Source organism: Platalea leucorodia, assembly GCF_965183815.1.
Source record: "Platalea leucorodia genome assembly, chromosome: 9".
Taxonomy (NCBI): domain Eukaryota; kingdom Metazoa; phylum Chordata; class Aves; order Pelecaniformes; family Threskiornithidae; genus Platalea; species Platalea leucorodia.
In genome coordinates, this window is record NC_138831.1 from 21,856,707 (window position 1) to 21,870,730 (window position 14,024).

Consider the following 14,024-nt stretch of genomic DNA (forward strand, 5'->3'; position numbering starts at 1 on the left):
AAGCTCAGGATGCTAGAGAGCATTCTTTTTCATATTTTGTAATGAGTTTGTTGGAAATGGCTGCTTTGTAAGCATTTTGGTGCCGTGCCATATGGCAGCTGACAGTAGAATGACTTTTCAGCCTGCTAAATTTTGACTTAGAACAAAACTTCATCCAATGCTAAAATTGTGGCATCCTGGCAGAATTTTTCAGCAGAACATTGAATATTGGTGTCATTAACCAGTGATACTGCAGTGGTTTCTCATGTGAAGATATAGTCAACTCTTCATGTCTTAAATAACTTCTAATTCTGTAGAACTTGTATATCCATCCTGCAGCCAGCTTGAATCTCAATGAAAATGTGTTGTTCACTATAAACAGCACAACGAGAATGATGTTCTTGAGCTAGCATGGAACAAATGCATAATATATTCTTGCCTTTTTTTTTTTTTTTTAACAGCTCATGAGACGGATACAGTGAAATTGAGAGCAGTTTGATGTGATCTTAAACTTTTTACTGATCTACATTTGGTCTGAAAGAAGTATATGAACTTTGGGAAAAAAACAACTAGTAAATTATTGTCTTTACTACTGGCTTATTACATAGTTCTCAGGCCAGCTGCAATTTTGCACCTCAAGAACAGTTCTCCCTGGCCACTGAGGAAGCAGTCTGTGAAGTGCTGAGGAGAGGAGGGGAATAGCTCTGTGGTCAGAGCTGTGGCATGTTTCTGGGTCTGATGACGAGGGGTTTCAATTTTCTCCGTTGCACAACTTTAGGGTTAGTTAAACAGCTTTCTATCACCATCTAGTGGCTAAATTTAGCAATTGCAGTCTGAGCGTGATTCAATTTTAAAAACCGTTGAAAGCTCTGTGTATGTTTTGAAAGACTTGCTTGTATGGTGTGAAACCACAGGTGGTGGAAGCACTTCTAAGCTACTTCTGTACCCTAAGAAGATACTCTTGAGTCCTTTGTGATAACACTAGATAGTGGGTGGGGAGAGAAAGAAAAATGTTCCTAGTTATGGTAGAAAATTGGTACTTTACATGTTTGAGATCATGACTGTAGGCTAAAAAATGCTCTGTTTACTGTGAAAACGCTGTATGGAGCTTCCTTTGGTGATGGGGCTTTTTGTCTATTTCTGCCTTCCCTCCACCAGACCCATCTCAGTTGTTCCATCTTCAGTTTTCCTTTAGGTTTGTTAAGAGGGGAGCTCTCTTTCCTTCCTTACCAGGTGTGGCCTTTGGCCTCACAGCTCTGCCCTTCGATGTTCTGTAGTGGTGTCAGGCTTGGGGTGCCACCGCACTCCTCCTCTAGGCTGCAGCTGAGGATGTTGTAGGTAGCTCCTGGAACTGGAGCATTTGCCTTGGGTTGCCTGACTCCCGATGTGTAGCTTTGTTTTCATTTTGGCATGACATTTTTTTTTCATACTCTATATTCTCAAGACCAGCTCTGTCACTAGATGTCGGTGTCTGGCTGCCTTAGCCCTTCTCAGTGAGAAGGTGAATGGAGGCCTGGTTTGTTGTGAAGATCAAAGCAACTGGATTGTTATGTTGTTGTTTTTTCTTTTCTGTGTAAGCAGAAAAAATTGTTTTCTGACTTCATTTTTTTTCTGTATGTGGAGTTTATCCAGCACTAAACCAGAATGATTTCAGAACAACAGATCTCCGGGTCCTAATAGGAATCACTATTGCATTTTATCTATTCCACGACTCTCTAATGATTCTCTAGAGAGATACTGTTCATAAGAAATCTGTTTTGTCCATTTTTCTACTGGCTATCTGCATTTTTTCTCATACTTCTATTTCTTTTGCACGTTTAGTGCTCTAGTCCCCTTGTTGCCATCTTATCATTCCAGTCCTTGTTGTTTTATCTCCTCACCTGTATTTTGAAGGAGGAATACACTGAACTCCTACTTAGTTGGATCTTTGGGGTAAGTCTGGCATCAGTTTTAGATATTTATATTTTCTGCTATACAGGTATTTTGCACTTCTGGCTTGATCCAGAATCATTCAACACACTGATCCAAAGATTACATCAGGAAATCCCCTCACTCTTGCTAGTTGAGAGCTTGGAGGGTAAACCTGGAGCACAATGATCTCTATATGCTAGGATTTTAAAGGTTTCACTGGTAGTTGAGTGTAAGACTTGACAACTTCTGTACTTTCCATTTCTATGCCCCAGAACAAATGCTTTTCTTGTCTTTTTTATGAAGGTGTCTTTCAGAGATGCTATTCTAAAGACAGGCTGTCTCTGTGTTTGTTATTTGACTTAATGTTCCTCTTATGTTTATGCTTTTTTGACTCATGTCCAGTGTCGTTTGAGTACTTTTTTTTTTTTTTCCTGTTTTCATCCCCATGCATCTGTTTTTGATTGTTGCTTTCTTTTGATTTCATCTGGTCTTTCAAGCATTGCACATGAGTCACAGCAGAACCTTCTCAGAATCTCTGCTGCTTATGGTGCTGTTTGGATGCAGCCTGCTTGCTGAACTGTGTAGATGACAGGGCTTCTTACATAGTGTGGTGTTTGTGATTGTTGTTGGTTTGGGTTTTTTTGTTGTTGTTTTTTTGTTTTTTTTTTTTTAAGTCTCCAGAGGCTGTTAAATTGTCATTTTTTCTTGACATGAACTGCTACTAGGTCACACAGCAGTAATTTTGTTCATTTATCTATACTACCATGGATTTGTTGAAATCATATACTTCTAGATCCTGCTGTCATAATGTTTTGCCTGTCTTACTTTTAGCCTTTGTCGGTAACTGAGTTTACAATTCTTGGTTTGGTTGTTTTTTTTTTTTTTTCCTTTAAAAATAAAAAAGGGGGAAAAGCACTTGACATGAGCTTGAAAATAATTTCTCAATGTTAGTAATGAGTACTTTCATTTTCTGGAAAACTAGAAGTTTTCAAAGCCTTAGAAAACCCTAGATACTGAGTCATTGCAAACAGAACGACTTGATCACTTGTAATCGCTTGGTACCCCAATGGAATGGCATTAAGAACTTGAGAAGCTCTAAGATCAAATCCTTCTCTTCAATGTGAAATGAATCTGCATGTTTGAAGAGGGCAACTTGATTTTGCATCTGCTAGGGAATACTGTGGGATGTTGGATTTTGTGTGGTATGCCAAGGGTGTTTTGGGTATTGCAATGACTGAGTCAGTATCTTTTGGAAGCAAAAACTCCCTTTGTAGGAGTTTTATTATATCCATGTGGTGTTTGCATGGTGTGTATGTGACTTGGATCAACAGACATTGTGGCCAAGTTCTGATTTCTTGGAAGTTATGCCTATGGAGAGAGTAACTCACAGTCTCAGTTACTGACTGGGCTCAAACCAGTTGTATCATCCCCTAATGATGCTTTAGGAGCGACAAATGTGTTTTTCAGTTTGTGACATGCTTTTTAGAAGTTAAAGCTACCTTGCGTCTCTAGGGACCAGATTCTCTGTTAACAAGTGGCTGAAATATGCATCTTGAGTTCACCATTTCCCTAACTTTGTAAGTGCTGCTCCCACAGCCAAGAGGATGCAACTAAATTTATTTATGTTAGAGGAGAAACATAGAAGAATTAGGGGAAGAGGGTTTGATTTCTAACTTCTGTGAACAAACTTTTTCTGTTTGTCATTAGAAAGGAGCTCTGTGGTTTTGTTAGCTTATTTCTTTCAGAAAGGACTGCAGTTTCAACTTTGGCTTATAAACCCAGAGCCTCTTTCTTGAAAATCGTCAACATTTTGCAAACATAAGGGTTAAAACACAATTTGATAAGTTATTGTCTAAAATATCATGTGTTGAATTTTTAAGCAAAACATGGTATCCATCTGTAAGTGACTCTTACTGTTAGAGCTAGGTTCATCTTTAGCAGTTGCTTTGTTTTAGGTGGGCAGTGCTGCTGGTACAAAGCTCTTTGGGAGTCATTTCCTGTGTGTTTCTGATGGTCACACAAGAACTGTTCTCAGAAGCTTTCTTGTTAAGGAAACCAGTTCGGTGTTTTTCAAGATCACAGAACAGTTTTTTGTAGTGATAATGAGGGCTATTGCATCAAGCAGCAGTCTTGACTCAATCACGGTTCTACTTATTATGTTGAAATGGTTGTATGGGAGTAGAGGTTATGATAAACTACAAATAAGTGGTCGTTATGAACTGTAATGAGAGCACTGAAGAATGATGCGGTTTGAAAGCCCATCTTTTTGCTCAGCAGTGGAACAACCGGGGAGCACTTGGTTTGCAATAGGGCAGAATTACCACAAGAGGGAGATGCTGGCTTGGATTTTTAACTTGGCAGCACCATCTAGTGTTCACCTTTCCTGAAGTTTACAGTTATATTTACAGCTGAATTAAATATTCAGTGTTTCTCTGAGTAGTTTTCTTCTATGCTGTTAGTAGGCAGTGTTCTTTAGAAAGCAGAGATAAAGTGCAGCTTTTTTCTATAGATATTTTAGTTAACCGTTTTTGAAAGGCAAATAGAGCACCTTCAGTATGAATGCTGTCAGTTGTCACAGTCTGCATTAATTATCTCTGAGATGGTAACCATACATTTAAGTTGTGGTTTTTGTTTTTTTTTTTTAACTTGCATGAAAACTTCTGCAATTAGCCAGCTCAAATGTATATGCTGAAAGCTGGTGAAACTATATTCATGAATCATTTTTATAAAACACTGATTTATATTTACGCAAGTTGAAGTTGATACAGTCTCTGTTGTAAAACAGATGCACTCACTGCTGTGTTTCAAATTTGGATTAGGGGTCAGGCAGCCACAGCTTGCCTGTGGGTGACAATTATTGCTTTAACAAAGTTAGTTTTGAGTTGTGTGTGTGTCGTGGTTTAACCCCAGTTGGCAACTAAGCCCCACACAGCTGCTCGCTCACCCTCCCCCGCCTCCTGATGGGATGGGGGAGAGAATCGCGGGAAAAAAAAAAAAGTAAAACCTGTGTGTTGAGGTAAAGACAGTTTAATAGGACAGCAAAAGAAAATAAAATAATAACGATAAAAGAATATACAAAACAAGTGATGCACAATGCAATTGCTCACCATCCGATGGTCATCTGACCGATGACTAGCCCGTCCCTGAGCAGTGATCACCACCCCCTGGCCAACTCCCCCCAGTTTATATACTGAGCATGATGTCATACGGTATGGAATAGCCCTTTGGCCAGTCTGGGTCAGCTGTCCTGGCTGTGTTCCATCCCAGCTTCTTGTGCACCAGGCAGAGCATGGGAAGCTTGAAAAATCCTTGACTAGTATAAACAAATTGTTGCTAAGTGGAGCAACAACTAAACATCGGTATGTTATCTACATTATTCTCATACTAAATCCAAAACACAGCACTATGCTAGATACTAGGAAGAAAATGAACTCTATCCCAGCCAAAACCAGGACAGTGTGTAAAGTAAGCCACCTTTGTTGGAGTGCACAACTCCTGAAAGACTTCTGGGTTTGGCTCCTCCATGGCAGAACTTGATGCTGCTGAGGGTCTCTTAGCCTTTATCCATCTAGGAATTCAGATTATTTAATTTTCATGATGTTAGTGACAGCTAATAGGAAATTTACTAGAGGCCCATGGATGAATCTGAGTAGATTACATGTCTTCATATCACAGTCTCTATTTTCTTCCACTCTCTGATCTGCGAGGTAATAATTATTCTGATTAAGATACCGTATGACAACAGGCCAGTGCATATCCTTTGATGTTCTTGTTTCAGGCTGCAGATACAAATCAGTGCAATAGTCTACTTGCATTTTGTCTTGAAGATTACGTTTTCAAGCATAGAAGGCAAGACACTGACTTAAACACAGGTCCAGATTCTCAAGCACAAAACAACAGCCTGCAGGAGAAAGTGCTGCTTGCCAGGATGGGGTTGGTTGCTTAGCAATGAGCTATATATCTGGAAAGGGACCCAGAAAAGTGATCAGGATGGTTTGAAAACACAGTTTGAGTAAAGGAGCTTTTAAAGTCAGCAGTGTTTAACAGTTTGGATGTGGAGTTTGAAATGACCTGACTCTGCAGAAACTCTGATTTTTGAGTTTAATTTGGCATGATTATTTAAGGCTTGTCCTTTCCGGCCTTTACTTTTAAGGTAGCCAGCCTGCAGACTGTACCACTAAGTGTGCAAGTCAGGGAGACCTGGTAAGCTGATAAATGTTGATGATCCTTTAGCAAACCCTGCAGTATTCAGATACAGAGAAACATAGGGTTTTGTCCATCACACGGCCACTTGATGAGTTACTATGTGAAGTGTATTTTTCTTCCAGCTTCCATGCATCTTGAGCATTGACTCAGTTTGTCATATTGTAATATTATGTGCTGTCTTGATTATTTCAAGAAGACATAAGGATCCAAATATGCTACAGGCTGTATTGGAAATTTCATAAACAGAGTTAAAGCTTGATGTGAGACTCTGATCTTGCACAGGATCTGAGTGCAGGGTGAGATGAGCTAATAAAGGAGAACATTAATGTAAATTGTGGGACCATAAAACTGAGTTCATTACTTTGCATGGTTAGCTGTGTCCTCTTGTGAAAAATGCTCTTCAGATTGTCAGGATTTACTTGGGGTAGGTTGCAGGTATCTCTAACCTGTATCTGTCTCTCTTCTGTAACACTGGTTGCTGTAGTAGGTGCTCAAGATCATGTGATAAGTGAGCAGCCATGTCACTACATGTCTTCTCTCTAAATTATGACTGATTTCAGCTTTGTTAATAGGTCAAATTTCAGGTCTTTTTTTGTATTCAAGAGATTTGAGAAAGATTAATGAGCAATATGGATTTGTGTTTCATCTAAATACTATGTGCTGTGCAGTCAGTGCATGGAAAACCAAGTTGGTAGAATCAGCTAAAGCTAAAAATCAGCCAGAAATACACTTGCAATGAATTTATCTCTTTCCTTTCAACTTGCAAATATTGTGTTTAGTTGATGACTGATTATTTAAAAAAGGTGTCATTCAGAATGGCACTCCAGCTAGAGTGGAATCGCATTTTGCAGTTGGTTTATTAAATTTGAAACACCAAGTGCTATTCCATTTTCCTTGTTTACTTCCAGGTGGGTTTTCAAGCAGCTGTATGACAAAGGACTGGTGTATAGAGGTGTTAAGGTCATGCCTTTTTCCACCGCATGCAACACCCCACTGTCAAACTTTGAGTCCCATCAGAATTACAAGGTAAGTACATTATATGTTGCAATCAGATTTCTCTATTGTCTTCAGTTTGGATTTGGAAAGCTTTAGTATTTTTTGCTTGGTGGTACATAAGCATGTTATTACATTCCAAGTTGATATTAAAAATTTAGGTGAATGGGTTAGTTTTCATTATATTTTGCTGTGTTTGTTTGGATCACTTGATCTCAGCCTTCTTCCCTGTTCTTCTTGGTTACTACTTACATATATATATATATGTTACATACTGTGTTTTATTCTGGTAAATTACTCTCACGTCCTCTCTGGGCTCTCAAGATGAGTATTGCACTGTGTTAGGTTTTTATGTTAAATACTTAGAGGAGAGGTGCAGTTGTCCCTGTCTGCTTAGATCTGAAAAGAGGAAAGTCCTTGGCAGAGTTGAAATCTCCTGTGAGCGGATTAATAAGAATTTCCAAAGACTGTTTGGTTGTAGCACAGTATGATAATAGCTCTTCTAAGAATCATTAATTTAGATTGAGAAATTCCAGGAAATGTTTTACCTAATATAATGCATGATATACTATGTTTTATAAGATGTTCCTTTAAAAATGAATGACTAGATATAGTAGGTGCAGCTTCTCATTTGCAACAAACTTGTGTTCACATACATGAAGGTGGAACTTGTGTCCCAGCTTTCCAAATTTCATGTTAGCTTGTGGACAGAGGTTTTGTATCCTTTCTAATCCCCATCCAGGCTGCCATATCCTTATATCATAAATCTTTCACTTATGTTGTTACTTCAGAGAGCTAGCACAAATTTTACATCTGGTCTTTTTTACACCTTGCCTAAAAAATGCCAATTTGCTGGCCAAAAATAGTGTTTTTAAAACAAATGCTTAAATAGACTTGTAGTACAGTGCAGTCCACAGATACTAGAGCTTTCAATATTGCTGAGGGGTAATTGACCATACTGAAAAATAAAGGTTTTGTGATTTAAGAAAGTGAGACCTGCAAAGATACCTCAGTATTTGTGACTGTCTGACAACTGAAATAATTACTTTGCTTGTACTTATTAACTAACATTTCATGTAGGCTCAGATTAATGAGCTTTCTTTAGAACAAAGTCTGTGGGTGGGTTTTTCTGTGTGTGTGCACGCCCCTTTTCCATAGAGCAAAGCTCTTTTCTCTTCTTGAGTGTTAATGAAATATTTAGATGCTGTTTCTTACTCTAGAACCAGTAGAGTGTGTGTGGGGTGTACTGCTCTGCCACTTCATGCAAAAATTATCTTTTTTTTCTGCTAGAGGTGGTGTTTTAAAGACTGAAATGTTCAGGGTCTGTAAGCTGACATGATTTATTCTTGGCAAGACCAGTCATTTCTGGGTGTAAGGCAGCTGTTATCTTTCTCACTGTGGAAAGCAGGCTTTGGCTTCTGTTTATCGATCCTGTGAGAAACAGGACACAAATCATGAGAAACAGGACACAAGAAGCATGTTTAGAAACTGAGTTATGTGTCTGATGTACACTTGAGTAAACTATGTCAGCGGCTTGTATTACATTTAACTGAAGAAGTGTTGTCTTCAGATTAAAGCAGGTGTAATTTTGTGAACAGATAAACTATTATACAATGCCATTACCTGGCAGCCTGGATGTTATTTTTTTATGGCTTGCCAGTTGTTTTTATCTACCTGGTCAAATTAGTGCTTCAGAAAATGAAGTGAATAGCCTACAGTGCTGTTTAACAATTAGTAGAGACAGAACTGTAGTGATAGCTCGATCTTTGCTTGGTATTGAGCGCAGTTCGAGAGTTATGTAATATTTATGTTTTACTGTTGACTGCACCAGATGTTCACAGAAAATTCCCTCTGGAGCAGCCCTTAGCCTAGACATAAATAGCTGCTTGTCCCATGATGCCGTTAACTGTTCCATGACGCTGGATGGAAACCAGAGTGCTTCTCACTAGAAATGATGGGGAGATAGGACCTATTCATGTGTTTGGCGTCTGTGCGCAGGACGCCCATTTTTGTTTTGCGTTTAAAATTGATAGTGAAAATTTCACATTTGCAAGATTAGAATTGCTTTTTCCATCTGCTTTTCATAATATGTGAAATGTGAAGTGACTGAATAGGGTTGTACATCTGAAAGAAAAACTTGTTTTCAGGGGATTCTTTTGACTGAGGCGAAGTTTTATAGAGTAGCTGACAAAGGTCTCCTTTCCTGAGATTTTTTTTTACTCTTAAATAATGATGTATTCTTGTTTTTTAAGTACCCAGAACTTTTTTTTTTCCTTGGTAACAACAGCTTCTTAATAAGAGATTGCTTCTTCTTAAGTGGCTGTTCTTCCTACTCCCTGATGCTAGAGGAAAAGGTGGGAAAAGGCTTTGTGTAGTGGTATCTGAGAAACTGCTGCTTTTCTTGCCAGTTGAGATTGATCGTAAACTTTTAAAATGGGATTATAAGAGGGAACTGGCACTCACCTCGCTTTGGTGTTTTGGCAGCTAATTCCCAAAATCTCACTGCTAATCCGAATTTTTAACCCTGTGGCCTTGTCAGACTGACAGTTTGCAGTGGTATAATGGAGGAACATTGCGATTGGTGTTCTCTTCAAGCTTTCTTATGCTGCCACTTCACCTTCTACCATTACAGTGATAAACTAGGCAAATTGCAAGATAGGTTTTGGTGGATGGCAGTAATAGTTACTACTTCTTAGATTTGTATTTTCTCACTAATACATGCAGTAAACCTTTTTTCCCCCTCCCTCACTTTTTCCCCCTTTGACTTTATCTTGTTTTTAAGGACGTTCAAGATCCTTCAGTGATTGTGAGCTTCCCACTGGATGAAGATGCAAGTGTTTCTCTTGTTGCTTGGACCACTACTCCTTGGACCTTGCCTAGTAATTTGGCCCTCTGTGTTAATCCAGAATTGCAGTATGTAAAATTGAGAGGCAAGTGTTAACTGAAGGTGACATATAGTGAACACTTCTTTCTTCAGTGCCTGTGAATATGTACTTATATTTTGTATGATAGACTGTTTTATGCTAAATTTGTAGCACTTTGCTGGGGTTGGATCAGTGTTATTTTGAAGGATGAGATTTACTTCCTATGTGGCTGATGATTTCCAGCTGCTGTGCTCTTTTTATTTTACGTGCATTGTGAGGACTTTTCCCTAAAAAATATTGATAGATGAAATAAAGAACAAGAGCAAATGTTTTATCTGTTTTCTGAAAGTCATGCTATATTTGAGAGACAGGGAAGTGTGACTGGATGTCCCCAGCTTTTTTTTCTTCCCTCCTTTCTTGGGGCTCAGACTCATGAACAAGTTACTGCTATATGACAGCTAAGTTGCAGTAACTGAACATCTCTGTATTCTTAACCCGTAACAGACCGAAGATATCACATGCTAGTCTCAACCTGACTGAAGTGTGTTTTTTAGTACAAATGTAAGACAAGGTATATACTGTGGTTTCCAATGTAAGAGTACGCTTGACCAAATGCCTTGGCTTACTCGTGGATCAGTTGGTTGTGCCTGACTAAGCAAAGTGTACTATAAGGTAATCTCTTTCCTGAGAGCACCCAGCACTTCAGGAATTGCATGCAACAGACCCTGTAGGGTACCTAAACAATATAGGCTGTTGCTTTTCTCGTTACTGCTTCAAGTAGTTTTCCAGGGTTTGCATTTCCATTTTTTTTCAGTTGGCAATGCAGTATGTTATGATGTGTCTTCCTTTTCACTTAGGAAAATAATTTATTTTGTTCTTGAAGTTCAGTCCTCTTTAATTATATCTTGATCTACACCCCCCCCCCCCCCGCACCCTTTTTTTTTTAAAAATGTAAATAAAAATTAAGCAGGAATTTGGATAAAAGTACTTGTTGCATTGCTGTTTTTAGGTTCTCCCAAATTGCTCATCTTTTCTGACTTTTCAGTGCATGTTTAAAAATAAAAAAGAGGGGGGAAGAGATATTCAAGTTAATGATGGCATTTAATCTGGAGTAAATAAATGCCAAAGGTATAATTTCTGGTTCCAACATAACCACATGAATCTAACGTGTGCTTAAGATGATATTAAACATGAAAAGTTGCAGAGGCCTTTACAGTGAACTCCAGGTGTTTGGGCTTTCTTTGTTTTAAGAGAGAGCTAAATATGTTTCGGTTTTCAAAGGTTTTAACATAAATTTGGTCATCTCAAAAAGAGTTACTGAGGGCTTTCAGAAATAACACCTACACCTGCCTGAGGTGCTGAGTTGTTAGGTTTGGATGTCTTTGGCCTACAGCCTGCTGATGAGATAGTGACTCTGACTAAGATGGTAGGTAGTAGTCTGAATAAAATTGTCATTGAAGTTAAGAGATCAGGGTTATTTGGGTGTAGAAAATGGGTTTCCTTCATAACATTTCACTTTTATTTGTATTTACTTCCTTTAAAAAGAAATCCAAGCATAAAATTGATTGGAATAGTAAATCTCAGAAAGGCAGCATAAAGCGCAATCGTTACCCCTAATGTCAACTTAATAATATTGGCTTTATGTAGTAATTGTCCATCTTCCAATTATTTCCCTCTGTTTTAGTTACATATACTGAAACTTTTAAATTGCTTTTCTTTGGCACAATGATAATAGACAAGGTAGGGTATTTCTGCCTCTCAAACAAACAAACACACTGAAAATCAGTGGCCCGGGTTTCATCCTTTGGTTTCTGTTTAAAATGAACTTTGGAAAAGTGTTCATTAAGTGGCTGTATGGGGAAGAAGTAGCTGGAAACTAGTGTTCGATCAACAGGATTGTGCTGGGCAGTTTTATAGCTAATATGATACCATCTTGCATAAACTGAAAGGTTTCATAATGGTGCAAATGCAGGTATTAAATTTAGATTTTATGTAACTTTTTGTTTTATTTTATATTCTAGATAATGCCACAGAAAAGATTTACGTTTTGATGGAATCCAGGCTGATAGCACTGTACAAATCTGACAGTGAATATGAGATACTTGACAGGCAAGTACATAAATTATTACACACTTATTAACTTCCAGTATTTTTGTAGATCAGAAGTTAAATGGTTCAAGAAGTTGGATTTTGCAGTTATCTGTGTAAATATTTAAAAGGAAATGGGCAAAAGCAAAACCATTGTCTTTAGCAAGCAAATACTGCTTCCATAGGATGGTCTACCTAAGTAATGTAGTTAGTGGCAGTTAATGCTTTCTGAAGACTGCTTATTAATCTTGGTTCAGTAGAAAAATAGGAATTACTAAATAAAACTGTATAGGGGATGCAGGTATTAAATTCTGTAGCTCTCTTAGACAAAATATGTAGCTTGGCTTCTCTTAAATCTTTTGTATAAAACATCAACCTGTTAAAGAGGTAAAATACAACAAATATTTATTTGCTCACTTTATTCAGTCCTGTGCAGTGGGTAAAAAAACCCCAAACAAAACCAAACAAATAAAAAACAAACCAAACCAACAAAACACAAACAAACCCAACAAAAAAACACACAACACAAAACCACAATAAAACAACAACAAAAAAATCAAAGACTAGATGAGAGTAACAACCCTTCCTCACTGGCACCAGTTATTTTTATTTTTATCTTTTTTTTTTACCAAGCAGTTGAAAGCTTTATAACATGTAAAAAATATTTTAAAAAAGGAGGATGCATTCTTATTTCAGCTAAGCAATTACATGTAGTCATTGAATTAGGGGAATATAGAGCTGGAACGTTTGCTTAAGATGTTGTCTACCCTGATGCCTCATACTGTGACAGTTGAGTAATTCTTATTTTGTATTTCTGCACTGATTTCTTCCCCCCCCCCCGCGCTGAATTCTCTTCATCTACCACTTACTCTGTAACAATTTAAGCTGGTACTCAATTTGTAAAGATGATTTTCAGTACTCTCATTCTTCAGGGTTGCCAGAACTTCTGATCTCCAGTTTTTTTTCTCCTTTCAGAGTCATCAGTAAAACCATTGAATAGTGTCAGCATTATGATGCCTGTCTCTGCCAGGATAACAGTGGAAATTTTCTTTCAGTCTGTTAACTGAATTAACAATAACTTTTTTTCTCGAAGTGGTTGTGTATCCTTGTAAACGTACAGTCACCCAGTTAAAATATTTTTGTGTGTCAGAATGACATGTCAAAGTTTCAGAATCCTTACTAACATTAAGAGTTAAATCTATCTGCTTGCTTGCTAAGCTAGGTAGTCTGCCTAAAAAGAAGTAATTGGGCTTGGTGTGACTTACTCTTGACAAATTCATATTGTATGTTCTTTAGCACTTCACTTTTTAAAAACTGTTCAGTCACTTAAATTTGAATCAGGTTGTTTCGCTAGTCTGACTGGTTTTTAGGTCCATCGGTACTCCATTTCTCTCTTGAAGTACAGGTACTGTGTTCCTTACCAGTCTTTTGAAACTTCTTCAGAGTGTCTAAAAACTAAGCCTTGTACGAAACCCACTCTATTTTCCTAAATATTTTTTAATGCATCTCCTTCAGACTTAAAAAAATATCAGCAAGGTGGATGTATTAATACTTGTTGATCTATTGTCTTTTGCTTCCAAATTCTTCTTTTAATGGAATACTACAAATTTAATTTCTGTCTGGTTGCAGTCATTCTATATCCAGGAATGCACTGAATGTTTCAGCCTTTTTTGGTGTGGTGTTTTCATCAGCACTGTGAAGTACCTGCTCTTTAAGACAGTCATATACAGGTTTCAGTAGTCATTGCTTATGTCCCTGGCTAGTTGTATTACTAGGTTTTTTTTGCCCCCAATCTTTGATTTTTTTTTTTTTTTTTTTTAAACCTCTCTGTACCTATACATAAGGCCGCTAGCAATTTCTGTTCTCATTGCAGAGTGGTATATTTTTCTTCTTTCTGTGTTAGTGCTACAGTCTTATCAAGCTGACTTTTTTTTTTTTGGTCATGCTCCAATTTTTATGTTAAGTAATAAATTAGTTCTCTCA

General features: G+C 37.7%; 1 protein-coding gene across 1 annotated transcript in view; it reads left to right on the top strand.

Moving 5' to 3' along the window:
* The window catches only part of IARS1 (isoleucyl-tRNA synthetase 1), a 110,182-nt gene that overhangs the window by 12,766 nt on the left and 83,392 nt on the right, over positions 1 to 14,024 (top strand). Inside the window, exons 6-8 of the mRNA XM_082322249.1 lie at positions 7,005 to 7,122; positions 9,872 to 10,019; positions 11,975 to 12,062. Of these exons, the coding sequence (XP_082178375.1) occupies positions 7,005 to 7,122; positions 9,872 to 10,019; positions 11,975 to 12,062 (354 nt within the window). The remainder of the gene's footprint in view (positions 1 to 7,004; positions 7,123 to 9,871; positions 10,020 to 11,974; positions 12,063 to 14,024) is intronic.